The sequence below is a fragment of the Penicillium chrysogenum genome (assembly GCF_028827035.1).
Source record: "Penicillium chrysogenum strain IBT 35668 chromosome Unknown utg000005l_segment0_segment0, whole genome shotgun sequence".
In the NCBI taxonomy this organism is placed as follows: domain Eukaryota; kingdom Fungi; phylum Ascomycota; class Eurotiomycetes; order Eurotiales; family Aspergillaceae; genus Penicillium; species Penicillium chrysogenum.
In genome coordinates, this window is record NW_026622753.1 from 4,006,818 (window position 1) to 4,034,665 (window position 27,848).

The 27,848-nt window shown below is 51.5% G+C and overlaps 13 protein-coding genes across 13 annotated transcripts; 5 read left to right on the top strand and 8 right to left on the bottom strand.

Annotated features, from left to right (window-relative positions):
* Positions 1–254: 254 nt before the first annotated feature.
* On the top strand, positions 255–2,100 carry N7489_009908 (FAD-dependent oxidoreductase; the record flags this gene model as incomplete). The annotated part of the gene is made up of 3 exons (XM_056715657.1): positions 255–1,419; positions 1,471–1,747; positions 1,809–2,100. The coding sequence occupies 3 exons, from the start codon at positions 255–257 to the stop codon at positions 2,098–2,100; spliced, it is 1,734 nt and encodes a 577-aa protein (XP_056563279.1).
* Positions 2,101–2,310: 210 nt separating this feature from the next.
* On the bottom strand, positions 2,311–3,345 carry N7489_009909 (aldo/keto reductase family protein; the record flags this gene model as incomplete). The annotated part of the gene is made up of 2 exons (XM_056715658.1): positions 2,311–2,997; positions 3,055–3,345. 2 exons carry the CDS (start codon positions 3,343–3,345, stop codon positions 2,311–2,313), a joined length of 978 nt encoding a protein of 325 aa, XP_056563280.1.
* Positions 3,346–3,563: 218 nt separating this feature from the next.
* Positions 3,564–4,454, bottom strand: N7489_009910 (alpha/beta hydrolase; the record flags this gene model as incomplete). Its single annotated transcript, XM_056715659.1, has 2 exons — positions 3,564–3,917; positions 3,969–4,454. The coding sequence occupies 2 exons, from the start codon at positions 4,452–4,454 to the stop codon at positions 3,564–3,566; spliced, it is 840 nt and encodes a 279-aa protein (XP_056563281.1).
* Positions 4,455–4,866: 412 nt separating this feature from the next.
* N7489_009911 (uncharacterized protein) lies at positions 4,867–6,103 on the bottom strand (the record flags this gene model as incomplete). The annotated part of the gene is made up of 4 exons (XM_056715660.1): positions 4,867–5,296; positions 5,352–5,728; positions 5,778–5,857; positions 5,914–6,103. 4 exons carry the CDS (start codon positions 6,101–6,103, stop codon positions 4,867–4,869), a joined length of 1,077 nt encoding a protein of 358 aa, XP_056563282.1.
* A 483-nt stretch (positions 6,104–6,586) lies between these two features.
* N7489_009912 (uncharacterized protein) lies at positions 6,587–7,560 on the top strand (the record flags this gene model as incomplete). The annotated part of the gene is made up of 3 exons (XM_056715661.1): positions 6,587–6,648; positions 6,705–6,734; positions 6,807–7,560. The coding sequence occupies 3 exons, from the start codon at positions 6,587–6,589 to the stop codon at positions 7,558–7,560; spliced, it is 846 nt and encodes a 281-aa protein (XP_056563283.1).
* A 150-nt stretch (positions 7,561–7,710) lies between these two features.
* N7489_009913 (cytochrome P450) lies at positions 7,711–9,329 on the bottom strand (the record flags this gene model as incomplete). The annotated part of the gene is made up of 6 exons (XM_056715662.1): positions 7,711–7,910; positions 8,018–8,119; positions 8,174–8,457; positions 8,504–8,625; positions 8,674–9,017; positions 9,068–9,329. The coding sequence occupies 6 exons, from the start codon at positions 9,327–9,329 to the stop codon at positions 7,711–7,713; spliced, it is 1,314 nt and encodes a 437-aa protein (XP_056563284.1).
* Positions 9,330–10,454: 1,125 nt separating this feature from the next.
* Positions 10,455–11,138, top strand: N7489_009914 (UbiA family prenyltransferase; the record flags this gene model as incomplete). Its single annotated transcript, XM_056715663.1, is given in 2 exon segments — positions 10,455–10,523; positions 10,542–11,138. The coding sequence occupies 2 exon segments, from the start codon at positions 10,455–10,457 to the stop codon at positions 11,136–11,138; spliced, it is 666 nt and encodes a 221-aa protein (XP_056563285.1).
* A 335-nt stretch (positions 11,139–11,473) lies between these two features.
* On the top strand, positions 11,474–12,430 carry N7489_009915 (putative short-chain dehydrogenase/reductase family protein; the record flags this gene model as incomplete). The annotated part of the gene is made up of 1 exon (XM_056715664.1): positions 11,474–12,430. The coding sequence occupies one exon, from the start codon at positions 11,474–11,476 to the stop codon at positions 12,428–12,430; it is 957 nt and encodes a 318-aa protein (XP_056563286.1).
* A 685-nt stretch (positions 12,431–13,115) lies between these two features.
* N7489_009916 (non-ribosomal peptide synthetase) lies at positions 13,116–15,584 on the top strand (the record flags this gene model as incomplete). Its single annotated transcript, XM_056715665.1, has 1 exon — positions 13,116–15,584. One exon carries the CDS (start codon positions 13,116–13,118, stop codon positions 15,582–15,584), a length of 2,469 nt encoding a protein of 822 aa, XP_056563287.1.
* A 657-nt stretch (positions 15,585–16,241) lies between these two features.
* On the bottom strand, positions 16,242–17,183 carry N7489_009917 (uncharacterized protein; the record flags this gene model as incomplete). Its single annotated transcript, XM_056715666.1, has 2 exons — positions 16,242–16,785; positions 16,900–17,183. 2 exons carry the CDS (start codon positions 17,181–17,183, stop codon positions 16,242–16,244), a joined length of 828 nt encoding a protein of 275 aa, XP_056563288.1.
* Positions 17,184–18,105: 922 nt separating this feature from the next.
* Positions 18,106–20,665, bottom strand: N7489_009918 (uncharacterized protein; the record flags this gene model as incomplete). The annotated part of the gene is made up of 2 exons (XM_056715667.1): positions 18,106–19,372; positions 19,425–20,665. 2 exons carry the CDS (start codon positions 20,663–20,665, stop codon positions 18,106–18,108), a joined length of 2,508 nt encoding a protein of 835 aa, XP_056563289.1.
* Positions 20,666–20,898: 233 nt separating this feature from the next.
* N7489_009919 (deoxyribodipyrimidine photo-lyase PHR1) lies at positions 20,899–22,703 on the bottom strand (the record flags this gene model as incomplete). Its single annotated transcript, XM_056715668.1, is given in 3 exon segments — positions 20,899–21,436; positions 21,495–22,192; positions 22,209–22,703. 3 exon segments carry the CDS (start codon positions 22,701–22,703, stop codon positions 20,899–20,901), a joined length of 1,731 nt encoding a protein of 576 aa, XP_056563290.1.
* Positions 22,704–24,961: 2,258 nt separating this feature from the next.
* N7489_009920 (Kha1p) lies at positions 24,962–27,750 on the bottom strand (the record flags this gene model as incomplete). The annotated part of the gene is made up of 3 exons (XM_056715669.1): positions 24,962–26,428; positions 26,489–27,568; positions 27,616–27,750. 3 exons carry the CDS (start codon positions 27,748–27,750, stop codon positions 24,962–24,964), a joined length of 2,682 nt encoding a protein of 893 aa, XP_056563291.1.
* Positions 27,751–27,848: the final 98 nt, after the last annotated feature.

Genomic DNA, 27,848 nt, shown 5'->3' on the forward strand with positions numbered 1-27,848 from the left:
GTTCAACCTTTCATAACGTACAACTTTGTATCGTAGGCGTCCATTCGCGCCGAATACTAACTTTCTGCGTGGCAGAAAGCCCATGTTCAAAATTGGCCGTCTTCGGCCGCCGTATGTCTGATATGCAGTGCACGTTGTTTCGAGTGCAAGGCTGAATCACTTTGCAGGAAATAGCATATTCCTGGGGCTATGTCTTCGCTACAGGTATATAATCTATCTGCTCGCAGGAACACTAAGTGAAGTCGAGTATCACAATGGCAAGCCCCTGTCCCGCCCGGAGGCGGCTCTATTTAGCTGTCCTTCTCGTCGCAGCTCAGCTTTGCGGGCTTTCGGCTGCAGACGACACAAGTCCCCATGCCTGTCGTTGCATGCCACAAGATCCCTGCTGGCCCGAGGACCAACTATGGGCCCGATTCAACAAAACAGTGAATGGGAACTTGATTGCAACAGTCCCAATTGCCAGCGTCTGTCACATCGACACGTTCACACCGTACAATCAATCGCAATGCGCGCAACTCCAGTCCACTTGGGGATTCCCAGAAACGCACTATGAAAGCTCCTCGTCAATTATGGCGCCAATGTACACCAACTTAAGCTGCAATGCCTTCTCGTCCAAGACTTCACCTTGCACGATCGGGAACTATGTCCAGTACACCGTGAATGCGACAGATGCTGCACATGTCCAGAAAACCATTCATTTTGCAGCTCGTCACAATATCCGTCTTGTCATCCGTAATACTGGACATGACCTGCTTGGGAAGTCTACTGGAGCTGGAGGGCTGGCGATCTGGATGCATTACATGAAAGATATTTCCATTGTGGACTATGACTCACCAACCTATTCCGGCAAGGCCATGAAGATGGGAGCTGGAGTCCAATCCTTTGAAGCCAGCGATGCGGCTTACAGAGCTGGACTTGTTATCGTGGGCGGCAACTGTCCAACCGTCGGATTGGCGGGTGGATATTCGCAAGGCGGCGGGCATGGCCAACTAGTGTCGCATGTTGGGCTCGCGGCTGACCAGGTCCTGGAATGGGAGATTGTTCTCACAAACGGGAAGCTGGTGACCGCGTCGCCAACGAATTACCCAGACCTATACTGGGCTTTGTCGGGTGGAGGGGGAGGGACATATGGTGTTGTTGTGTCGATGACGAGCAAGGCCTACCCCGAGCTGCCGACGACATCGGGTAACTTGACATTCTCCGAAACCGGCGTATCTCGAGATACATTCTTTACAGCGGTCGCCATGTTTGTATCGATTCTTCCGTCGATCGGGGATGCTGGAGGTACGAGTATTTGGTGGTTAACGAACACGACACTGTCAACAACGCCTACGACCATTCCTGGAGGTACAGCGACGCTTTCCAATTCTCTTTTTAGACCTTTGATTGCATTCCTCGAACAAAACAAGATACAGTACAGTAAGTGAAGAACACACAAAAGTGGAGAGGACGCTGACAGAGAGTGAACAGCATATTATGTGGACGATTTCCCTACATACTACGATGCCTACCAGACGATGAGCCCGCCGATTAACATAACCGATCAACTTCCCGGTGGTCGGCTTATTCCAAGGTCCGTAGTCGAACAAGACCTGCCCGATCTGAACACCATCTTCCGTAATATTGTCGAAAGAAACGCCGGATTCCTCATTTCAGGAGTTATGGTGAACTCGTCGAGAGTTGCATATCCGGACAACAGTGTCAATCCAGCTTGGCGAGATGCGTTGATGAATGTCGTAATTGGGGCGTATGTCTGCTGTTCCCAGTCCCATTCGGGGTTAGGCAAGCCTTTATTAACCTTGATATAGGCCGTTCGACTATACTGACTGGAATGGCAATGTTGCTCGCAAGAAGCTCATTACTGATGAACTTATGCCACCACTGGAAGAGTTGACACCTGGGGGTGGTGCATATTTGAACGAACCCGACCCAAACCAAAGGGACTGGCAGCAGGTGTTTTATGGGGACAACTACGACAACCTACTAGAGATTAAGAGAAAGTATGATCCTCACAATATGCTCTACGCTTTTAAGGCTGTGGGTAGTGAGGCTTGGACGGTGGATGAGAATGCGCGATTGTGTAGGTCACAAAGGGATTAGAGGGCAGCAGGGAATACATATGATAAGGAACTAGGAGATAGCGTTGTATGTAATTTGCTTTTATTTGTGGACTCAAGTCTTAGCTGGACGACAGCATGCCTACAGGAGGTCCCGAGGTCTAGCCTGCCGCTTATGAATAACTTATCACCTCATTGGAGTTTCTTTTCATGATCAACTGGGTCATGATCACCCAGAAGTTGAACATATCAATCAGAGAGACCACCACCCCTTCTCAATAATCGTGGCGGCAACTTCTTTCAGGGTCGGCCAAAGTGCATTGATCTCGACTGTTGCGGCTGCTGGAAGCGGTCCCGCCTTCCGGGCGTCGACATAGTCTTGAAGCTGCTTTAGAGTGCTTGGTCCGATAACGATTCGGTCGGGATCCTTGAGGTTGGAGTGGAAAAGCAGCCAACGCATGGCACATTGGGCACCCGTAGTCTGTAGCCTTTGACCAATATTGTCCAACCTTCGCATCGCTTGGTGATAGATGGGCTGATCGTACCACATGCGGTAAACTGCCCCAAGCATGTTACCCTCTCCAACTTCGAAACGGGTGCCCTCCAGCTGTTCAGGCGATGGTGAATAGGAAAGCTTTCCGGTGAGGAATCCACCTGCCAACGGCGAAGTCGCTTCGAAGTCAATGCCGAACTCGCGAAGTACGGGGAAAAGCTCATCCTCGTAGCCTCGACAGAAGACATTGTACTGACCTTGATAAACGGAAGGCATAATCAGGTTTTCCTCTACTGCGATTTCCATCCAGGCGCGGATCGCAGATGGGCTGTAGTTGGACAGGCCCAGCCTTTCAAAGTACCCCTTACGATAGTAATGGTCAAAGTGTGCAGCTTGTAGAGGAATGGGGGTCTTGCGGTCCGGGGCATGGGCGTAGAGGGTGTGGATCTAGATTAAATCACCAATATTAGCCTTACTCACAGCCCATTTACGTCTTCCTCTCACCTTCTTGACTTGCAGACGCTCCAAACTGGCCTGGATAGAGGCTCCCAGGTTTTTGAAGGACAAAGAGTCATCGCCAATGAAGAGGATCTTCGTATCGATGATGGCATTCTCTGGCTTCTTTTTACCTAGTAGCTCTTCAGATTCACCAGGATTTGTTGCGGGGTACAGGGCGGCCGTGTCGAATTGATGGATTCCAGCCTCTCTGAGACTATTCATGAGGTGGTCGACATTGTCAGCTGTCCAGGCCACACCGAATCCTTGGGCGCCGAATACATAGCGAGGGGTATCCATGGCTGCAATGGAAGGAGTGATGGGAAATGGTTGGAAATGTTGAAGAGACGAAGAAATGAAGAAGTGAGGAAGTGGGAAAGGGAAAGTGTTTGACCTCGAATGGGAGGTGCCGTTGCACAAACCCTCACCTTCCCATTCGTCAGACCTTGGGATTGTTCAAGTGTAACTCATATGGGCTCTTTATATATTTTGAAGAGAGTTTCATTTCTGGATATCACTTAATATGACGTGCTTTCAGTTAGGACTTCCTTTCCAAAATCCTCTATCTTCCCCGCAAGCTCATTTGTCCAACTAAGGTGCGGCGAGTGACCGCATGGCGCATGGTAGATCGTGAACGGCTTGCTCTGGCTTGCCGCCATTCCTTCCTGATACTCCTTTGGCAATGTACGATCCTTCTCTAACACAAGATAGGCGCACGGCAGAACATCATAGGGATTGTGGGTCAGGGGACTATTCATAACGGGAGCTGCTGTCAACGTGCTTGCCCACTTCTTCGCGGTTTCTGGGGCAAGGTCGTTGAACAGGTAATGTTCAGGGTCAACCATGGTCCCGAGGCCACTGATGCCATGTTTCTATCATTGATGGTCAGTATTCGACATAAGCTGGTTCATTGTCAAACCCACATGGAATCGCATAAATGGAGGCACAACAACCTTTCCGTCCGGGGGCTGAAAGAATGAGTGTACTGATTGGCCTTGCGGAACAATAAATGCCCCGATGAAGAAGATCCCAATCACACCACCCATCTTTCCTTCCTTTGCACGGACGGGAGCTTGGCGAGAATATTGTGCAGCCTCAGCGGCGACCCAACCACCGGAAGAGTGTCCTGCGAGTAGTACCGACTTGCCCTGTGCAATCAACTTGTCGAGCAACAGCCCAACCTCTGCCGCGTCATCTGCAGGGAGAGGGTAGCCTCCCGGGGGAGCCCTGCGATCGAAATCCGGGTTGTTGGGGTTGCCGACATTGAGCTGACTGAGATCACACGTCGGCCGCTGGGGACAATAGGTTTCGATTCCATTCGCAGTCAAGGCATCGACAAGAGGTTGATATGGGGCCGGGGTATGGTAGGAGCCATGACAGACCACAACCGTAAAAGACTTGGAGACCATGGTGAGTTGTGAAGGTGGGAGACTTGAGGCAAAAGAAAGTCGGGTTCCCCGCACGTGGTCTGACAGCCTTATATCGTCTTGATGCCTGGCGAAAATATAATCCAAGGCTATCTATGCTCCGATGGTTATGACTCCAGACAAATCTGATCCAATTAATTGGTTTAATGTATTCTCAAACTAACTTCAATAGTAAAACGACCAGTACAAACGGCTCGGACTCACCCAAGTGGTACAAATCTGACATGCATTACGGAGCATAAGCATCTGCATCCTTGCGCGTTGCCAGGTCTGCGTTGCCAGGTCTGGAGTTGTCAAAAAGTCCACTTGGGCAATTCCTTCTTGTGGAGCCGTGCAGATCTCCCGGGAACGTGCATCTCAGAATGCCTCACTCTGAGACAAGAATATCCGCGTTTCAAACAGTAGAATTCTCCGACACTCGAGGAAGCACGTTCAGACTATGCACATCCAGGTCGCGTGTCACTAAGATGCCTGTCTCTGGAGGTTCTTTCTCAGCCCCAGCCCTGGCATGGTCCGCTTCCTTTGTCTGGCCTCGCTCTTCACCATCATTGTGACTATGGTCAAGCGTGGAAAGGAGAGAATCGAATTTTGCCGGCCGACGGCGGATTCGAGCTGACCCAATTGTGGGCAAATCGCGTGGTTGGGCCGGATGTACGTTTCGCCTGCGAAACAATAGGGGCCCAAACGTCGGAACACAGGAAACCAAGATCCCAGCCGTCATTTCTGCCATGATAAAAATAGACGAGTCTCTGAGGCAGTAGACCAGGTCGTCAGCAGGGCACAGCTTGGTCTGAATAATCCGGCCAAGATTGATACCGGCCGTTCTACTAGCGGTCAGCAACTGAATATGCAAAGGGACTCAGCTCGCGGGCGGCTTACAGGATGCCTATGGCGAAAGAGGCAGTGACACCAGTCTTTTTGCGACTCGACATTTGCAGGCGCCAGACAATAGGGAGCGGCAGCAACACGACTCCCAAGTCAATGCCCATGTTGAATCCTGCAGATGCATACTGTATCTTCAAAACGTCCCCACAAGTGCCTGGAATAGTGCGATCCCAGTTGTAGGCCACTGGCCGACAGAGCAACGCAATGGTCAAGACCGCAGAGACCCAGTATAGGAAGACAAGGCATCCCACGCCAGTCGCACACCAAAAGAACTTTTGATTCCCTGGGAAGATCTCGATATATAAAAGGAGGATAGCGAGTCTGAAGCAAACTGTCGAAGTTGCCCACAACCATTCGGATGCCCAGAAGATCTACATAAATTAATACCTCCATGAACGCTCAAGGAGACAGAGCAAGTACCTTCAATGCGCTAACCAACTCCCCCGGGTTTTGTACAGCCATGGTCGCTGTATGTCCGCCATAGCCAGCTGTGGTAGCCCCTGATATGACGCATTAGCCCTCTTTGCCGCGTTGTAAGTTAGTTAGTTCAACTTACCAATCAGCATGTCCACCACGTAGCCAGTCAAACATACAAGCGAGAAAAACACAAGATAGTCATGGCTCTTCAAGCCCCGACGTCGAATATGTGTAGAGGCAACTCGAAGTGCAACAGCCACTGCAGCAATGAAGAAAAATATCAAACTCCACACAATCAGAACCGGAGAGCGATGATTCAGGTGGATCATATTTGAGAGAGTCAGCAATGACAATTTCTGACAGTATAAAACAAAGTTGTTCGGTATATACGATGCGGCTTAATAGCGGAAGTGTGATGTCGAGAGGAATAATGACATTTCACGTTAAAAGACCTCATTTCTAATCTGTTATGGTTTAATTTAGACATATGCAAATAGTGTCTGATACGGAAAGTGTCGATGAACACTGCAGGCTTCATTTCGTACAACGTGAGAACTTTCTCACCTGAACTTCCTCCAATTCGGAGATCAGCAGAGTGTCAGCTGGGAAAGTACACAGATCAGACCATCGCAACTGCAGTGAGAAGACCAAACCTCCAAGGTTGTTTTGAGGCAAAGGGTAGAGTGACTCGGTCAGTCACATCGAAATCCACACTCTTTTCATCAATACGCTGCAGCCCCCTGCATCCTTTCCTATTTGTACATTCCGAGACATCGACCTTCGTCCGTTTGAATCAAAGTACACTGCCCAAGATGTCCTTTCTCAGGGATACATACGCGGAGAATATGCAGCGAGATTCCACCGAAGCGCAAAGGTCAGATTTCACCAGCAGCCAATGAAAAACACCAAATACTAACATCCACTCGGTAGACTCGACGAGCAATTCCATCTTCTCACCGAGTAAGCCAACCCGCCAAGCCCTGTGTTGCGAAGCAGTCCACAAGCAAACCATACTGACTCCTGCTGACACAGAAACATCGGCTACCTGCTGCACCCGTCCGTTCGAGTCAAAATGCATCCCCAAGCACGAGTTGCTGACATCGCCACCGGCACTGCAGCCTTCCTGCGCGACCTCGCCCTTAAGTGGCCCGACGCAATCTTACACGGCTATGACATATCAACCGCGCTCTACCCACCTTCCAGAACCCTCCCCAGCAATGTGTCTCTGCACATTCTCGACGCCCGCAGGGATGTTCCCGTCAGCCTCTGGGGACAGTATGACATCGTGCACGTTCGACTGATTGCCGCCGGTTTGGCAGCATCCGAATGGGGAAGAACTATTCGCAATCTTGCTAAGCTTCTAAAGCCTGGCGGTGCTATGCAGTGGGAAGAGTGCGACTTCACTAATGTTCGACACCTTCCCGGTAGACCTGATTCTACGATAGGCGCTGCTACTACCATAGGTTGGATGTTCCTGACGGCCATGAGACCCCGCTTCGAGCATGGCTGGAATCGGTTGGCAGCTGAGATGCGCAATGCGGGTCTTACAGATGTCCATACGGAGGCTGTTTCTGCGGATCGGGTGTATGACACGCGCCCGCGCTTGACTGCAAATGGGATGAGGGCTATGTTCGGATGGGCACGACTTCATGCTGCTAGAGGATCACCGGAAGCGCTCACCATGCGGCAGATTGATGATCTGGAGCAGAAGGCTTATGCGGATATTCAATCTGGTTGCTATGTTACATTTGACATTCACGTTGCCTGGGGATTTCGACCTGAGTAGGGGAAAGTGAATAGGCATTGTCTGCAGGATGTATCTAGTTCAAACCCTCCCGCGGGAGATTTTGAAAGAACTCGATCGAAAATCAATGCAAATTATGATTTACCATATTACCTCCACACTCCCCCCGCCCCCCCCATCCCGGTTCACGGTTCACATTGCCTGTACCCGACGTTGGAACACAAGTCGACAAGCCCCAGGCTGCGCGGTCAACTGGTCCTTCATATCCCGTTCCACGGCCTCGCCATTATTCTCTCCAGATGCAAAGGTGATCCGATAATGGAACACCAAGGCAGCAGTAACAAGTCGGATCTGTGCAAGAGCTAAGTGACGGCCAACACAGCTCGTACGCCCTATTGAAACAACGAGTCAGAACACGAGCCTCTTGATGTCCCCGTGCACCCGACTAGCCACATGGAAGATAGTGACCACACGGATCAATGGTAGGGTTGTAGCTTACCGACGCCAAAAGGAGCAAATGCCCTTTTATCCTTGATCAGCTCCGGTTGGCTGTACCACCGCTCGGGAATGAACTCATGGGGGTAGACATATGCTGTCTCAACTTGAAATCTAAAATTAGTATTTCTGACCCAAGAAACGATACGGGGTCTCTCACGTCGACCGATTGTGTAGCGTGGTGCACATATCTTAGTATTCCCCGGGATAAACGTGCCATCTATCATTAGTCCTTCTGGTGGAGTTACTCGAGAGCTGAATGTTAGTACTGCTGGAAGCAGTCTCATTGCTTCGTTTATAGTCCCCGTCAAATGTGGCAACGTAGCCAGGGCAGCTGGGTTCTCTCTGTCAACCCCGCGGATCTCTTCATATATCTTCTCAACATGCATGGGATAGCGAGCGAGGAAATAGAAGAGAAGAGTTAGGCTTGGAGCGGTGGTATCGCTACGATTATCAGTCCATTGCCTCATTGATGTTCAGCCATACTGACCTCCCAGCTACAACCAGCGTTGCAGTATCGCCGCTTAACCATCGCTCTCGCGTGGGGTCCGATCCGTGTTTGGCGTGGTCCTCAATGAACCAAGACGCAATATCGCGATCTGAGAGTGTTTTCTAGCTCCATGTTAGTCGAATGTTCTCGCACCGATATAGTTCCAATACCTTCATCCGTCTAGCCATGCATTGGTCACAAAACTCGAGCATATGAAACCAATGCCGGACCTTCCACAGCGAAGGAATAAATGCAAACCCCAGTCTTGGGATCCATATCGCAGGACTGAAGGGACCCAGCAATGTGAGCGCCGAGCGCAACATCGCTATCGACGAATGCCACTTCTTGTTCTTCATCATGCCGAAGTCTTCGCTGAAGGCGAAATCACCCATCGAGTCAAACGCGAAGAAATACATGAGGTCATTGATGAGAACAGGGCGTGATTGCTCTAAAGCAACTAGGCTGGTCAGTGTCCGTACCTTTTCCACCACCCGCCGATGATACTGGGGCAATGCTGAACGACTGTGTCAGTCTTTGACCTATTGTGGACCATTAAATTCAGACCTTTTCTGCTCAAGGCTTGCTCCCACATTTTCCGCCGTTCATGGTGCAGTTGTCGGTCGCGAGTAAAGATTGAGGATATCCGAGGATATAGAAGGTCGTACCAATCAGAGCGCGTGTTATGATTGTCAGGACCATCCATGGCCTCATAGGCCTCGGGGTGGAATATGGTAATTTCGGCCGGACCTAACCATTCAATCTCAATTTTATGCGGCAGTACTTCTTGGGTTGCGATGTATCCTACCTGTTCGTACAAACTCCCCATATTTCTCATGCCAGGCCTGCAATACGAGATGCCCACGCGAATCACGGCATTTCCAAACATGCCATAATTTGCTCACTGCGGCTAAACTTGGACCGGGAAAGTGTCTCAATCGATGAAATATGAGTCGGTATACCGTGATGCTTGTGAATAGTGCTGACAGATAGCATGTCGCTAAGTATATTGTCTGAAACAAGCTGGCTCGAGGACTTCCAGCAAACAAATAGTTCGCATATAATAAACAGCCGGAAATAAGGTGAACAACCACGACTGTAGGGGCCTTAAGATGCCATTCTCCGTGAATAAAGACAAGCTGGTGGGCCAGTAGCCCCGCAATGATTGCAACTGCCCCTGGAGATAGCATGACGGTGATCAAACAGAATATTTTGGAGAGTAGATTTGTCCATTTCGAGTGCCACAGTGGCTCTGGATTGGGCTGTGTGTATCAAGGTCGCAGCGAAAGGAAGACCAAAACAACGTTGGACAACGCTCGTCATTCTCGGCCATCGGAGGATATATGACCTAAACTCAGGCTTTTCGGATATCTGGGTAACCAATATGTTTGATAGTTTTACCCCAAATCTGGCCAGCTATTTAGCATAGGTTGTATGCCTTGTCCGAGACATTTAAAAGTCTACGACCTTTGGTTTCTTATTTTCCTCTCTTATTAGAGCGTCTTCGTCGATTTCCAAAGTTCCGGCCCCAAGGGTCAAACTCAACAGAGTGTCGTACATAGAAATAAGGCCAACGCGAGAGGTATATCATATACCATCCGACTCGATTGGACCATCGACACCCTTCAGTCATGAGCCGATATGTCTTAATAGTCCAAAGGGCATTGACATCTCTGTGGTACCACTCGTATACTCTCTGGCTATTCGTCTTCAGTGATTTCAAAACCATCGTGGTACCAAGTACCATTTTCGGGATCACAAACGCCTGGGCCGCGTCAAAATACGACCCACAAGTTGCAGGGGGTCTCCGTCCTCCGCAAAGCATCGTCGAATCACTAAAGTGGATTGGGAGAGCTTTCGCGGCATTATCATGGCTTCTAATTAACCTAATCCCTTTTGCCATCAGCAATCAACGGGGTCAAAAAGCCATTTCGGAGGACAGTTTGAACAAGCCATGGCGTCCCTTTCCTCGAGGCCGGATATCTCACGAGTGGGGAACGCGAGTCATGCTCATTTCATACATGTTTGCCCCGATATATAGCCTTGCATTCGCCGGGGAGTCCGACATTCCGTGGCGTTGATATGGTTAGGGATGTGGTACAATAACTGGGGTGGCGCGGACAAGAACCCGGTCATTCGGAATACTATCAACGCACTGGGATATACCTGTTTCGCGTCGGGGGCGATGGAAGTGGCCCTAGGTGGTTCTTTGCTACCTCTTCACCCGCTTGGGTGGTCGGGACAGTGGCTTCTTGTCATCATAGGCATTATTTTCTCCACCGTTCAATTGCAGGACATGTCTGATCAAGCCGGCGACGCTAAACGCGGTCGGCGAACGGTGCCTCTCGTATGGGGTGATACTGCGGCGCGGTGGACCATTGCCATACCCATCTTCTGTTGGGGAGTATGGTGTCCGATGTTTTGGGCTGTCTCATCTTTTTGGTTCACCGTGAGTATGGTATTGGCTTCACTGGTGGCCTTCAGGACTCTGGTGGTGCGTTCTGTTCAAGGGGATAAACAGACATTTCGACTTTGGAATTGTTGGATTGCGGTCGTCTATGTGTTGCCTCTGTTTTCGAGAGCGGAACCACTTCAGAGAAGTCTGTCAAGTCATATTGCGCAAGAGAAGTGGACATAACCCAACTACTCATGTGATGTCGTGATCGCCTCATATCCAATACCGCTATTAGCGTCCATGCCTATATACCCAAGCTATCTGGCTAAATCCACCTTTTTGCCATGATAAATTCTGGTCTTGTGCCCAAAAGTGTCCTTCTATGTTCGGTGATAAGAATGTTTAATGCCGATCTCGGGAGATCAGTAAAAAACATGTCGACTTGCTTAACCCCGTTAATCTCCGTGTTGCCAGGCAGCCCAGCATGACGTTTCTATTTTTTCCCTCTATTTAAGAACATCTCTTCTCCGTTCAATTAGAGGCTTTTCCTTTATCACCAATTCAAATCCTCATTCATCATGGGTTTCCTTTACTCGCAATTTCTCGTTACTCCCCAATATCCGACACAGTCTTTCGCCGACCAGACGGCGCTCGTCACCGGCGCAAATGTCGGTTTAGGGCTAGAGGCTGCACGTCACATCACGCGACTTGGTGCAGCACGAGTGATCCTTGCTGTTCGAAATGTGGCTGCAGGAAAAGCAGCAAAAGAGGACATTGAAAAGTCCACAGGCCGTCTAGGCGTCTGTGAAGTGTGGGAGGTCGACCTAGCCTCCAACGCCTCGGTCCTTGCATTTAGCGAGCGCGTCTCGCAGCTCCCCAAACTCGATGTAGCCATACTAAATGCAGCAATTGCCACAGAGCAGTTTGGTATCGCCGAGGGCTATGAGCGAACCGTCACTGTCAATGTCATCAACACCCTACTCCTCGGCCTCCTCATCCTGCCAACCATGAAGGCGACACGGCAAAAGGACCCATCGCGCACGCCCCGACTTACCTTCGTAGTGAGTGAGGTGCACGCATGGGTGAATTTCACAGAATGGAAGGAAGACCGACCAATGAAGTTCGTCAGCGACCAAACAAATGCGAAAATGCATGAGCGGTACCCATTATCGAAGCTGCTCCAGGTACTGCTTGTACAGGAACTAGCGGGCCGAGTGCCTGGATCTCAGGTGGTCATCAACATGCTCAACCCTGGTTTCTGCCATTCGCAATTAACACGAGAGTCTGGGTGGAAGTTAACCCTGATGAAAGCGGTATTGGCGCGATCCACTGAGGTTGGATCTCGAACGCTCGTGGCGGGTGCTTCGGCTGGACTCGAAAGCCATGGTGCATATATGACCGATGGACATGTGGAGAGCACTGCACTTTCACCTTTTGTGCGAAGTGATGAGGGGCGCCAAGCGCGTGAGAAACTCTGGGCTGAGCTATCGTCGATCCTCGAGGGTGTTCGTCCTGGGGTTATGCAGAATGTCTGATTCCGTTGCTGGGGACGTGGGGTTTCTTTGTATCTTTGTAGTTTTAGCTGATGAATTACATGAACATAATCCACAACATATGTCTTAATTGCCCGGGTTCATTCTCACCTAATATCTTACGGAGTACGGAGTACATTGACTCCATCTGCAGCTGACTGTTCGTACTTCGTACTACTGCTACTCCAATGCTGACTATTTACGCCAAAAAAGAACAACGCAGATCAGTGCTGATCTTCGATATTGGATTGGCCAAAGCGCACTTTATAACCCTTGCTTTTTTCCGTCTATCTCATTGAGGATTCTGATTCGCAGAGCAACCCCAAACCCCCCGGCTCTAATTGCCCACTCTGCGAGCTCAGGCAGCCCATTTCTAAACACCAACACCTCTCACATCAGAGCAAACACTTCACTGGTACAAAGTGACGCTGCTGCACAGACTACATATTACGAGCTCTAAAACCTGCCGATGGCTATGATTTGCCCAATCGATGCCCGTGGGGTCAATAACGAGGCCTTATTGAGTGCCCGCTTCAACAAAGAGGTTGCCAAGGGAGAAGTTCATAATGAGACCGGTTCTGCATGCCTCTCCCTGTGTAAACCGCCGTACATTTAGGCCAGAAAAGTCCCTAATCCTCATAATTTGTTTTAATTTGTTTCTCCGCACTTGTTGCAGTTCATCTTCAGTATGGCTCCTGTTCTGTTAGAACCTACAATCGTTGTTCCCCAGCCCAATACTGCTCAATTAAAGATAGCAGTCAATGGTACGTCTACCAATGGAGTTGACCTCGCCCTGAAGGTACGCCCTTGGCGACTCCTGCATCTCGCCGATACCCTCGATCCATCCCCACGTGCCCAGGAAGAACATCCGGATATTCATATCCAGCGACTACTCCAATTGGCCTGGGTTAGCACAATCAGAGCATTCTCCTGCTCGACAACCCTATACATTGGTCAAGACTATCAAAGGGGCCAATGCTACATAGACGAGGCAGCTCATGGCAGCTCAATGCCGACCGTCCAGATCCATGTAGATCCTCATGACACCGTGAGAGATCTCTTCCGCGAGTGCATTGAAGCATTGGGCCCACTATGTCAGACCGGAGGTACGGAGAACATCCACAACGGCCAGACCGGTGAGCATGACGGCTTCAACGTGACAATCGTATACCAGAAGCAAGCGCCAAAGCGCATCCTCTATAGTCAGGATGAATGCATGGGCGGATGCCAGGCCTGCTGTGGCATACCGGCAAGAGAGTTAACGGAGGTAGACTCGACATTCACCGGCCTCCGCCTTTCAATACGACATACATCCAACGATAGGTTATATGTCCGATTAGATGTCGGAAACACTGGCATCGGGCTACCATTAGCTACCAGCCTCTTGGACAGCTTCAACCAGGCCCTCTCATCAATTGATGGCTCCTCCAGACAGACAATCGGCAGCCTCGAGTTATGCTCCCCGCAAGATCGTGCCCTGATTACCCAATTCACTGGAAGCATCGGCCCTGCAAATGATGCCTTGTTACATGAGCTGTGTTTACAACACGCGAAGACAACCCCCGATGCTCCTGCCGTTCGCTCTTGGGATGGGGATCTGACATATCGACAACTCGAAGATTTGACTTCTCGGTTAGCACATTCGCTAGTAGGACAAGGCGTGGGACCAAACATCTATGTGGCCTGCGCCTTCTACAAATCCACCTGGGCTGTTGTGGCCCGACTGGCCGTCCTCATGGCTGGCGGTGCGTACATCTGCGTTGACGGCAGTGATCCACCACCATATCTTACATCTGTCCTCGAACGCACCCAGATAAAGATCATGCTCACCTCAGCCGGGTACAAGGAAAGATTTGCCGATCGGGTCGAAACTGTCTTCGAGGTCAGCGAGGCCTCCGTTTCCGGTTTACCATTGGTGACCTCAGTCCCTTGTTCAACCGTCACGCCCACGGACCCTTGCGTTGTGCTCTTCACATCCGGCAGCACGGGAAAACCAAAAGGAATTGTCCAGGAGCACCGTAGCTATGCTTCAGCACTGACGGATTACATCCGAGTCATGGGCATGGGACCACATACCCGGATGTTCCAATTCGATGCATACACCTTCGACATCAGCAACAATGACTTCCTGGCACCTCTCATGGCTGGTGGGTGCTGCTGCGTTCCTACTCGATCCCTGACGATGGACTCGCTGATGAACGACATGAACGATCTGGAGGGGAACATGATGTTCATAACACCATCAGTTGCGATCGACATGGAGCCGGACCGCGTCCCAACTCTGGAGATGATGTGTATCGGCGGGGAGCCAGTCTCAAGCGCGGTACTGGCGAAATGGCTGGACCGCGTGCAGGTGGTGAATCAATACGGCATGGGTGAGGTAGCCTCCCTCTGCGCATACAACCGCAATCTCGAAATGGGCCGCGGGTCAGTGGTCGGTCGTCCTGCCACCGGTGCAATCTGGATCGTCAATCCCGATAACCCTGACCAACTGATGCCCGTCGGAGCCGTAGGCGAACTCCTCATCGAGGGCCCTCACCTCTCCAGGGGATATCTAGACCACGTCTCTGGGAAATCGGAGAACTTCCTACCTGCACCGCCAGTCTGGATGGCGCAGCTGCACCCCGAGAGACCAAATCACTGCCTCTATCGCTCGGGAGACCTAGGCCGGTACAACCACGACGGGACGATCGAGCTGATGGGCCGCAAGGATAGCATGCTCAAGCTGGACGGGGCGCGCGTCGAAGCCGGGCAAGTGGAGTACGTTCTCCGACGCAATCTGTCTACGGGCGATGCGGCCATCGTGGACGTTCTCGGCGCTATTGATGGCCAGGGTGATCCCATTCTTGCGGTATATTTATACCTGGCGAATAACCCCATGAACATGGAAAGAGGTCCTGTGGAAGAGATGGGGTTCCATCCTATTAGTGAGAGACACGCTGTTCATGCGCTCACTCAGTCGCTGAGCGAGGCGGTCCGCCAGAGCTTACCGAAGTACTATGTTCCTGCGCTGTATCTCCTTATTGATACAGTTCCGCGCACGAAGTCTAAGAAGACGGATCGCCGGAAGCTTCACATGTTGGGTCAGGCTTATTACATGGAGCATCGGGAGGAGCTGGAGGGGATTACTGTCTGGTTGGATTGGAGTGAGATATAAATATGACTCATTGAGTCGTGGATGGTATTGATGTGGGAGGCACAATGTGTATTCTCAGAACTAACGACATTGAAAGCTCAAAACGTCGAAAAGACCACTTGACGGCCGGCTATAGCAGAAATATATCGATCCGATTGTGTTCTTCTTTCACTTCTATAAAGCATAACAATATTTTGTCATAAATTTTATAGTGCCGTGATTCCATGTCCCTGGACGACTTCCGCCAGTTAACAATTGCATGAACTCGAATACCAAGATACGCCGTCCATACGGCATCGTTTCTTGTCCAGTCCATGGCGTAGAAATCGGGCCAAGGCGCGTGGTCCCCGCTCTTGGCGGGATTCCATGCTTGGCTGTGATGCCCTTTATCTCAAACTCAGGGCTATTTGAAGTTATATTCAACCCGCATCCTGTACGCACCCGTATCCAACAGCCTGGGATGAGAGATTTGATCAAGAATTCCCGGGAGCTGAGGAAAGTGCGCGGTCACGGCGGCATAATGTCATCGCCGAGTGCGCCAAGAACTTCCTCAACGGCAGTACCGCACAATAACGGCTCCTGGCGTAGCACCAGCTGCCGCTGGAGGAGTGGAGGGGGCCTCGGATAAAAGTTTAAGAATTCGTCGCAAAACGCGAAAATAATGCATCACCGCTCTCATCAATCATACGACCAAGCCGCGGGGACCGCAGGGAAGAACGCATGCTTCATGTCCTGGAACGCAGCAACATCCTCATCCACCATGGTGGCAGAGCCAATCGCAAAGCCGGCATCAGGGTCCACGGGCAGCCAATTTGATGTCATGCGAGTACTGCCATCCGGCATCTCTAGTGGTGTGAGACACTCTTCGTCGATTCCGGAGTGTCGACGGTGCGGGGAGCTGAGACTGTGGGTCTGACCAGGCTGATATTGGGTGTCTAATGCCGAGGCCCCGAAGTCGGACGGGCCGAAGTCGAATTGCATGTATTGGGCGTCTTCGCGATCGGGTTCGCCTTCCCACACGCTTGATGAGGCGTGGCTTGGTTCTGGGGATGTGTTGGGATCGGAACTTGGAGATCCGGGGTAGGGGAAGGCGAGGGCTTTGGGGGAGGGAGTCATGAAGAGGGCTCTTTGTGTTGCGAGCTCGAAATCGGGGCGGGAGTTCATCGGGGGATTCTCGGGGGTTTGGAAGGGGGTTGATTGGGGCGATTGGTGGAGGGAGAAACTGTTTGCACGTGTTAGCCAGGTTCTGGATGCGCTCTTTCTTTTCTTTTTCTTTTTTTTTCCCTCGCACTTTTGGTGTTTCTGGGCAAAAGGCGCAGGTTGTAAAGTAATTTACCTTCTGATATCGGTTTTCGTCCCTCCACAGTCCTCTCTCACCAGGCCGGCATCATACCACATTTGCGGATATGGTTGAAATGCGGTCGATTTAATCGGGTATTCGTTCACCCAGCTAAACTGCTCGCCAGCCCAGGAGGGATCTAGTCCCTCCTGCATTGTCAGAGGAAAGTCGCTGGCGATGAAAGGGTGCGGGCTGAGCTCGTCGTGTTGTCCCATGTGCAAATCAACGAGACTCTCCATGGGCCAGGATGTAATATCACATGGGAATTGAGCTTCGGTCATGATGAATGTGGTGTATTTATCATAGGCTCAGATAGTGATGGCGCAAGTATAGGAGCCGAACTCAATGAGTAAAGCTCTTGTTGGAGGAGTTGGAGCTGAAGTTGAAGCTTGAAATAGTTTGTATCTTCGTGGACCTTGAACTTGCTACCAGCACAAGGGAAAAAGCAAAGAATAATTCCCCGCAAAATGGGGGCCATGCTCGACTTATTAAATAAAAATTTCGACTTCAACATCAAACCACGGAGCTGAGAAGCTGTGGAGTTGCGGAGAACCTGGGGCCCCGAAGCTCCAACGGCAAATATCCCTGGAGACCGCATGATCGCATGAAATTCGTCAATTAACCGATTTCCCCGGATTTTGAAGCCAAGGCCATGCATTCGGGGGAGGTCGTTGGCCAATCGGTAAATTCTGGTAGCTCGGCACTGAGAATTTAATCGAGACCCCGCCGTTGAACGGGTAAATTGAATAGGCTTGACACATGAAGAACCTAAAAGAGAACGGGGAATGACATTGGCCTTGTTTCATACTGATTATGTACGTTATGACCAGGTTGATATAGGGTTCTGAAGAAGATATTGTCGACGCCACATGGAAGAATGGACCGAGATGTCCTCAGGGGTAGATTATATACTTGCAGAATTATCCGCCTTCGATGTTACATAGAAAAGCAGCTTTCACAAAGTCAAACGCCACATGTCCAAAAAAGAGACGCCGCTCCGCTCCAGAACTATACAGGAAGCAATCGTATACAAGCAGTATCCAGCCAACCCTAAGATTGCAAGATCGATCATCGACTAGTGGGGAAAGGGGTTTCCGCCGCTCCCCTCAGGTACGCAAACATGCAGGACGCGTGGTCTAGCCCGGTAGGGCGCAGCGATCGACAGGGACAGAGCAATGCTAGCCGGAGCTGATTGTGGGGTATTTACAGGGCTAAGCCAGTCCCCTTTCTCGTCCAGCGGTAAAGTGCGAGAACCGCTTTTCGGCGGTGCCGAATTTCACTCGGGTTAACCGGACGCCCTCGTGCCTGCGCAACCGCAGACCGCATGACTTGCCGGAAGCTGCGCTGATACTCCGTATTGAGAGTGACCACGCACGATTCTGTCGCTCGGATCATGGTCTCGCAGGCGTTGAGTATGCCCTCGCCTGCTTCCTTTTGTAGGCGCTCTACAATAAGCAGCAGGAGGAAACTGCCTTGCAGCAGCTGGATGCCGAAGAAGTAAGGCATGAAGCTAACGTCCGGATCGAAGCGGAGGATTTGTTGCACGGAATCGGCGGCTTCCAGTGCGTGTGAGATGGTCGAGGCAAAGGCCGGGGAAGATGTCCAGAAATCCTTGTCTTCGATCAGTGAGACAGGGTCCCACTTTCCGACGAGCAGGATATGGAGGACGTGGGTTAGGTAGGAGGAATACGCAATCACGGTTTGCGTATGCCAAGAATAGGCCTGAGACAATTGCGGGTCAACAGGCTCTGGCTTGTGGGTATAGGCAGTCGTCGATGAGGCGGCTGGGTCTGCGGCTGTCGCCGCAGCGAAGGTTGTGAGACTAGCTTTGTAGACCTCTAGCTGGCGCAGCACTTCCGAGACGTGGACCTCCCACGCTTCTTTTCCTTGAAGCCTGACCCCGAGAGTAGGGTGGTTTCGCGCCTGGTTTAGGTCGATAAGTTCGCCAGTGATCGTCATGAGCGGGAGGAAGAATCCAAGAATAGAGTGGTCATGGCAGATGAAGTTCGGGAAAATCCGACGTTTGTTTTGGTCACCCGACCGGGGACACTGAGGCCCATCTGGACGGGGACTGTTGCTGTGAATGATCCCTGCTTGCCAGGAGCTTTCATCCAGTGGAAGCAGCAGGTCCTCACTCTCAGCATCGAGTAGGGCTAGCGGACGATTGTAGCATAAGGCGAGATGGCGGTCCATGATATATAGCAGCCACCAGGTTCTGCGCCGCTCTTCCCGGTGTTCTTCCGTAATAGGACCGTTGTGCAAATCATGGTTCTTGTCACATACGCAATTCAGACTAGGGCGCGAGGGATTCGAATAGTCAAAACCCAGCCCACCTGGGGAACCGGGCCATCCGCCTAGACCGTAGCCGAAGGAGGGACTTGAACCATCGCTCATGCTGTCGATGTTGGGTGTTATTTCCATCTCTTGGTTCAATTTAAGTTCTCGAGCTAATGTAAAGGCCGCATGCCACCTAGGTGGAGTTAGTGGAGTGGACAGGGGATAGGAACAGGGGTACAACGAACCATCTCATACTCGCAGCCTTCTGCTCACTAGAGGAGATAATTGATGCCACATGGATATAAGTAATGACATCGTCTAAAGATCCAGCAGGCCCCACCAGCCCTTTATCGTCACCGACTCCTTCAAATGGGTGATGGGCCCCGGCGGAAAAGTCGTGGGCGGTCGGGTTTTCGGCAGGTGATGGATCTTGGTCTTTGAACGAGACATGTATCAAAGGCCGCAGTAAACGGATGATTAACGCGCAAAGGAATTGGCATATCTTTCTCCGTTGTAATGGTGAGATGGATAAAGAGAAGGCCCGATCATCCACGGCAGCTACCCAGAGCATGCTTGCCAGCAAGGCAGGACTAGTGGGCCTGGGGCGGTCGACGCTTAGAAAAGAAGTCTTTCGCAGGACGTAGCAGTGGATGTGATGGCACACAGGATGCATATGGGTTGAGAAAGCACTCGTAAAGTAAAGTTCAAGCAGATCGCACACCAGGCGACGCGGGAGGTTCGATTCGAGAAAAGGCATCAGAGGTTCCAACACAGGGTACTTCAATGGCGATCGGGAGGTCGAAGGCTGCCTTTGTCTTGGGAGGTTCGCCCCCGACACAGACGGTATGGGAGGGGCACGCTGAACCGGTCGGTGGCCAGCAAAATCAACCGGATTCCAAATATCCATCAACCGAGGTAGAGGCGCGTCGCTGCCCCCCGTGCCCGCGAGCAGATCATACGAGTCTGGCGACAGATGTGCCGCTGAAAGCCATTCCTCCGTGGCATTTGCAGCAGGGCCTGCCCGCTGCGGCTGAGGAGGGTCCGGCACAGACCGAGGGTCGTCGACACTAGGCGCAGACACGGCGCTGATCTCGTTTGTTGCCGGCGATCGCTGCTGGAAGGTTGATGCAGGAGAATTTTGGTCAATCGGCGACAGCACCTGCTGCGACTGCGACTCCCGATTGTGTTCCCCATCGGCCTGCGTCCCCTCGGTGGGGTCCTGGGCTGTCTCATCGCCGGCATTCGCATTTCCATTTTTCTGTTTGGATCTCGCGATACGTCCTCGTTTCCGGCGCTCGCGGGTAAATTGACAGTTTATATCACCTCGCAGGCATCTCGAGCAGGGAAATGCACGGTCGCATCGTACACGGCGAGTGTGGCAAGAGTCGCAGGCAACTCTGTTTCGGCGCCATCGTCGCTTGCCATTTGATAGCTCAACCTCGACCGCGTCGGGGACCGGAGATAGCGGGTCACCCTGGAGCTCCATCTTGGGACGTCATTGAGGTCAAGTGTAAAGAAAAAAAAAAAGAGCCTGGAGATGAATGAAGGATGTTGCGGGGAAAAGGCAAGAATGTCTCACCCGCAATTCGGACTTGGCGTGGAATTTCTCCAAATTTTTAATTTTGGACAAGGACTACACGTGGGCATCTCATGTGATCCATATTGGTCATGAAGCGACTAATCATACCTAGGTAATCATAGGGTAATTTACATGTTCGTTCATTTTAGTGCCTTCTTGAACCTCTCCAACGCTCGATCTCGACTCTCTGCGTGGTCCACAATGGGCCTGGGGTAGCCATTCTTCTGCGCAATTTCCGCCGCTCCCCTAGCGTAAGGTTCGTGGATGGCTTTTCCAGACACGTCGCGGAGCTCAGGAAGCCAGTGCTGAATATATTCTCCATCTGGGTCGAATCGCTCACTCTGGCGAAGAGGATTGAAGATGCGGAAATAGGGCTGCGGATCCACGCCAGTACTAGACCCAAATCCCCACCCGCCGTGATTGGATGCAAAGTCACCATCAATCAGATTCTCCATGAAGTAGCGCTCGCCACGGCGCCAATCGAGCATCAGGTCCTTGGTAAAGAACGATGAGACGACCATGCGCGTGCGGTTGTGCATCCACGCGCAGTGGCGGAGCTGGCGCATGGCTGCATCGACGATGGGGAAACCTGTCTTGCCATCGCACCACGCTTGAAATTGGTCCTTGTCGTACTCCCATTCAATATTGGTATGTTCGGGCTTAAAACATTTGTTCATACTACGGGAGTAATTTGCATTAAAATGGGAACTCCGTTGTGCGGGAGATAAAGACTTACCAGATGAAAGGCCAGTTCACCAGGACATGCTTGTAAAAGTCGCGCCAGGCCAGCTCGCTGATCCAGGTCATGTAACCGGGGTTATATCGATCAATATGGCCTTTGTTGATCCTCTTCGCTGTCGCGACAGCAGTCCTTGCGCTGAGCGCTCCGCATGCAAAGTAAGGACTCAAAACCGAGGTACTTTCACCAGACAACATGCTCCGCGCCTCCTCATACTCTTTTCCTTTCTCCTCAAGGAAGTTGTCCAGCCGCTGGAGAGCTTCATGCTCACCGGCTGGGTAAAGCCCCTCGAAGCGTTTCTGTTCTTCGTCTAGTAAGATGTGGGTATTGGGGGCGGCTGGCACATTGCAATCGAACAAGTCCTTGAATTGTTGTCGTGCATTCCCAGGATTTGACCCTGGTTCCTCAGAGACCTCGAGGTAATCCGGGTTTTCTTTTAGAAATGCCAGCCAGGAGCGATACCATGGAGTGTAAACGGAATATTGTTTCCCTTGCTGACTAGCCAGCGCGCCCGGGGTGACCACGCAGGTATCATGAGAGGGAGTGAAATTGATATCGTTATCTGCACAGAGTCTTACGAGCTTGGCTTCTCGCCGGAGCTCGTCTACCTCATACTCGATATTTGCATATAGGCTTTTCGCGCCCCACTGTTGACACAACTCCACAATCCGATTCGGGATCGTCTTCCGTTTGTCCTGTGTTTCCATATACAGGGGGGATATCCAACTCCCCTAGGTCTTGCTGCAGTCGCTTGAGAGTGCGCAGAGTGAAGTCCACTCGAGCGGGGCTAGTCGAATGGGCAGTCCAATCCTCGGGAGATACGACGTAAAGCCCGATCAACGGGACTTGGTGCTCTTTTGCAAATTGGTAGGCAGCATACAGCGCTCTGCTGTCATGAAGCCGTAGATCGCTCTTGAACCAATGTACCACAGCACTCCCTACGTTGATTGACCGCCGCTTGTCGGCAGTTTCCCGGCAAGCTTTTTGTAGTGTTTCAATTGGGCGTTCCAGCTCGCCATTGGTGTATGCTTGGCAACGCTCATTGCTCATCTCTGGAGGATAGAATTGGCGCAGGACTATGCCAAAATTCTCGGTTTGCTTCGCATTTGGGTGCGGCTGGTGCAAGTCAGGATTGCCCTTTTTACTCCCGTGCGAGCCATTGGGGTGTCCAGCTGGCGGTTCGGTGGCCTTCCTCTTTGGTGGCATAGCTGATGACTTGCAAACGAGCTGGGCTTGCGATTTAGCTTGAAGGAAACAGGTGCACGACCGATCGATAGCAGCAGAGAAAAAGATTCTGCTATTACTGAGAATCATAGGAAAAGCGCTGTTTAAAAAGGAATCCAACGTCATTCGATCTAGAGATCGAGATCGATTTCAGATCAGATCGGGTGACGTCAGAGCCCGATCTGGTCGCGATCTGTCCCTGTCCATGTATTTCTTGCTATTCCATGCCAGAAATGGATTCCTGTTATCCCTGTTATCCTTGTTATACCTAGGTATGCTAGCGAAATAAGTTATGTCAGTGACTCCCCGTGTCTTGCCAATAGCCAAGCTCGGCCTACTCCGCACAAAGTATGGCAGATCTAGCGTTCTCCTATTAACCAATCACGCACCAGATGCAAGCAACCTCGTGTTCTGACATCAACTGTTTTTCACTGTAAAGACGTGCAATTCAACATAATGGCTTATATTTCACACTTCTCATCCCGATGCGTCATATTCCATGTCATCCTTCATGGATACCCTATTAAACTACCCGCCCTATCTCTCTGGGACAGTATGTTTCTCAAGCACCAAAGCGTCCAAGCAAGGGGGATCGACAACCCTAAACAGGAGTCAAGCCACGACCCAATATTGGGGAGAATACAACTGTAGTGAAGGGAAACCCTTTTTGACATCCACGGAGTTCTCCGTAGGTTACGAAAAATTTTAAATCTCGCCCGAACTAGGATCCATGGTTCTAGGACTTCCCCATGTCTGTCTCGTCCAGTCATGCTTTCGCCCGTTTTCCCCACAACCCCAAGGAGCTGTCATGGAATCCGAGGTATCAGGTGCGCTGGTACGGTCTTCCAGTCGATTCCCTTCATTTGCCCCCGATAGCCTCGATGGCCTCTTAAGCTCATCCCCACCACTGGCCAAATGCGCAGCTTGAACAAACTTTATTCAGCTCGTGTATTTCTTTCATCCCTCCCCAGCTTCTCCCGATCTTCAATTCCCCTTATATCTCTATCCCTTATCCATCTACTCCATACCCCAGGGAATAACCAGCAATGTCCCTCCATCGACAATGGCCACCGATAACGCCATCAGCGTTGCAGAGTCCCTCGCCAACTACGGCCCATCCGACCTAACTCGCACAGGTGTTTTCGCCGCCTTCGCGTCGCTAGCCTGGTACAACGCCATCGAGCTCGTCATCCTATGCTTGTTCTCCTTCAGACGCTGGCGCGGCACCTACTTCTGCAGTCTGCTCGTCGCCTCCGGCTGCATCATCCCGTATTGTCTCGGGTTCGTCCTTCTCTTCTTCCCGACTGGCGTTACTCCCTGGCTATGCGTGACCCTTGTCGTGCTGGGCTGGTACGGCATGATCACCGGCCAGTCGATGGTGCTGTGGTCGCGGCTGCATCTCGTGCTGCAGAATCGGAAGTTGCTGCGCGGTGTGCTGTGGATGATCTGTATCGATGCTCTGGTCTTCCACATCCCGACTACGGTTGTCTTGTTCGGGACTGTTGCTTATCCGACGGGTCGCTGGGCCCGCGCGTACGATATCATGGAGCGTATACAACTGGTCGGTTTCTGTATACAGGAATTGATTATTTCCAGTATCTACGTCTGGGAAACGGTCAAGCTACTCCGTCTCAGGCCGGAAGGTCGCCCGCAGGGAATTCTTAATCAGTTGTTGATTATCAATATCCTCATCCTTGTGCTGGATATCTCGGTCGTCGTCATCGAATATGTCGGCTACTATGCCGTGCAGGTCTTGTTCAAGCCTGTCGTGTACAGTGTGAAGCTGAAGCTTGAATATGCTATCCTTGGGAAATTGATCGCGGTTGCGCGCGGTGGCACGGACAGCCAGCATATGCACTCGAGCATGCGGGAGATCAACGAGACTGGCTCGTTTCCTTCGGATAGGGATCGGATTTCGAGTTTGGAGTCGCCAATGCGAGATCATCGGCAGTTCAGTCTGCCGTGGCCTTGGGAAGGGAGTTCCAGTCATTCTACATCTACTTCATCTGGTGTTATGCGAAATCCATGATACCCTGTTTTGGTCTGGCGTTTGGGCCTTTGCTTTTGGCCTGATATGGTGTTAATATCCTCGTGTTTGACTTCGCCACATATATGTTGATAATCTCTACATCTTGAGAAAGTAATATAGCTGTTTCAAAAAGGTTCATATGAGCGAGTTATATCTCTCCCGAGTATACTGCAATCAAAATATACATACTTCCAGTCATTTCAAATCATAATCAACGGTAGTAACTAGCCAAGCCGGTGTCGGTACCAGCCTGCAGCACCAACACACTACCGTAGATCTTACTCTCGGGCAGTACCATCGCAGTACCGACAGCCCCCAGAGTCCGGCGGGTATCATGGCCAGTGCCGTCCTCCAGTCCCAGCTCGATCTCAGAAGGGATACTACGACGACCAACGATGACAATGTTGTTTGCCTTGTTGGATGTGTTATTAAGTTCTTCACGCACAGCAACAACAGCCATCTGGACTGTGTCGGTGATGGTTTCGTTCGCAACTGGTTCGTGGAAAACGACGCGCTCTTGAATTTCCTCCGGCACTGAATCTCGAATTGTCTCGAAGAAAGCCATGTCGGATTGAGAGGAAGATACGGGGGGTGCACTCGAGCTGGAAGCAGGTGCTGCAGTGGACACTCCTGGTTTGCTGCCATCACTGCCCAGTCCACCAATTTGGATAACAGTCGCAGTGACCTGGTCATTCTGAGCGAGCTGCATGACCATCCGAAGAGCGAAGCGGTCGTCCTCACCGCCAAAGAATGGAAGAACAATATGGTGGGAGTGACTGCCAGTTCGCTGGCGGGCGAAGGTTGAGCCCTGGAGGCTCATACCGCTGGCGGTGCGTGAAATCACAGGTCGCTTTGATGAGGTTGACACTGGGCTGTATTCGATCAGGATACCGACATGGCCTGCGACCCGCTCGAGGATATCAGAAACAAAGTTTGTGTAGGCGCCGTTAGAGAACCTATTTGCGTCGTCGATCTCTAGCCCGTTATGGTGGTCGGCCAGTGTTCCGGTCTCGCTCCAGGGGAGCAGGAGCATGTCTGCGGTGTCATGCTGTGCCATGCCGATGACAGTGTCTGCGTAAGAGTGCTCAGGGACAACGGACACGCCTGCCATGAGCGAGAGATCATGCCAGTCTCCGAATGCGCGGAAGGTGTTCACCACCGGATCCCACAGCGCATGCTCGCCCGCAGCAGCAACCTTCATGACACTGGAATCACGGTCTGTCAATTCCATTAACCTAACACCGTGAACCTTAAGTGGGGTATTGTCTTCGTCCTCTTCTGGGGTAATATGATCTTCAACAGTTTCCTCGGTCTGCTTTGGCATCTTCGCAGGGTGAATGCGTGATGACACGGGTGCGCGTCGCTTTGAGCTGAGGAGGGCTGCTACAGTACAGACTCCGGAAAGGCCATCGAGGCGAAGGTAGACGAGGAGTTTGCGGACTGGAACGGTCTTCAACTGATCTTTAGCAATGGCGACACTGTCATTGCGGTCATCGCGTTGGACAGGGTTGCCTTCCCAGTCAATTTCCCCACGTCTCCATCGCTCGACCTTAACCTGGTACCATGTGGGATACAGCAGGGTAGTTAATGGAGTGGTCAGGAATGTGGTGACTAAGGCCATCACGACAAAAATTGTAAATGTGCGAGTGCTCAAAATCTTAGCTTGGAGGCCAATGTTCTGTGGTGATTGAATCAGCTACATCCTCAATCGGGGACCTTCCTGCAGGGTTAGACGTACCAAAACAATTAATTCAACCAAACCTTTGCAACTCATCAACACACCAATTGAAAAGCTTTCACGCCATAGAAGACCACAAAGCCGCGATGCAACAGCACCTCCGGCGACTTTCGCAATGAACGCGATCGCAATTACGCCAATCACATAACCCCAGACGATTCCGGAGTCAAGGAGGCCCAGATTAGTGCTCAGACCAGACAGTGTGAAATAAAGCGGCAGGAAAATGACAGCGACCAAATCCTCAATTTTCTCAGTAAGCTTGATGGCAAAGCCGCCTTCGTGCGGACAGATCAAGCCGATAACGAAGCCTCCAAAAATGGCATGAACACCAATGATCTGGGTGAAGAAGGCCGACGCCAGAGCGATAAGCAATGTCAGGGCGACCACGGACTGGCTGGGTCCTTTTTGCAGACTGCCAGTTTTCTCGAGGAAGCGAAGGAACAGCGGGCGGAAAGCGAAAGTCAAGAATAACATGTAGGCAACGCAAACTAGCAGCACGTACAGAGCCGTGATGCCAGTACCCGCGTTGACAAGAGCGACGCACAGTGCAAGCAGGATCCAGCCCACTACATCATTGCCAACGCCTGCGGACAGCACGATAACACCGACTCGGGTCGGAAGCAGCTTCAGCTCAGTGAGGATACGACACAGCACGGGGAAGGCCGTGATGGCCATGGCAATACCGATGAAGAGCAGATAGGTACCGAAGGCAATGGGCTTGGTACTAGGGTCATCGTGGAATTCATGATAGAGGCCATAGGAGATAGCGCAACCCAAGCCGAACGGCAAGATCATGCCCGCAGCGGAGACGCTCAAAGCGACCCGCCAGTTACTGACGAGGAAGCGGAGGTCTGTCTCGACACCGACCAAGAAGAGGAAGAGAATCAGGCCTAGGTTGGCGACTACATTGAGGCTGGGAATGCTGGCGGCCGGGAAAATAGCGTCGGTAAATCCGGGGATACGGCCCATCACCGACGGGCCCAGAACTATTCCCCCGATAACCTCTGCAATCACTCGGGGCTGACGAAGCTTCGAGAGGGGCCAGTGGATCAGGCGACATAGCACGATAATTATTACGGCCTGCTTGTCAGCCAAATGATTGTTTCCCGCGATGGCGACATAGTTACCTGGATAATAAACAACACAAGTGGATTCTTGGAGTCATAATGGGTTGGGTTGCCGCCTTCTAGGATGCCACCCTGCGGACTGACTACATTAGTGCTACTGGCCATAGCAGTAGTGGTCGCGTTGGCGGTCGCCATGCTGTGCAGTACCCAGCTTAGGCAGATAGAACAGGCAAAGGTGATTTTGCAAGTCAAGATGTTGGAGACTGAGATAACCGGAAATGAAAGTGGGAGTC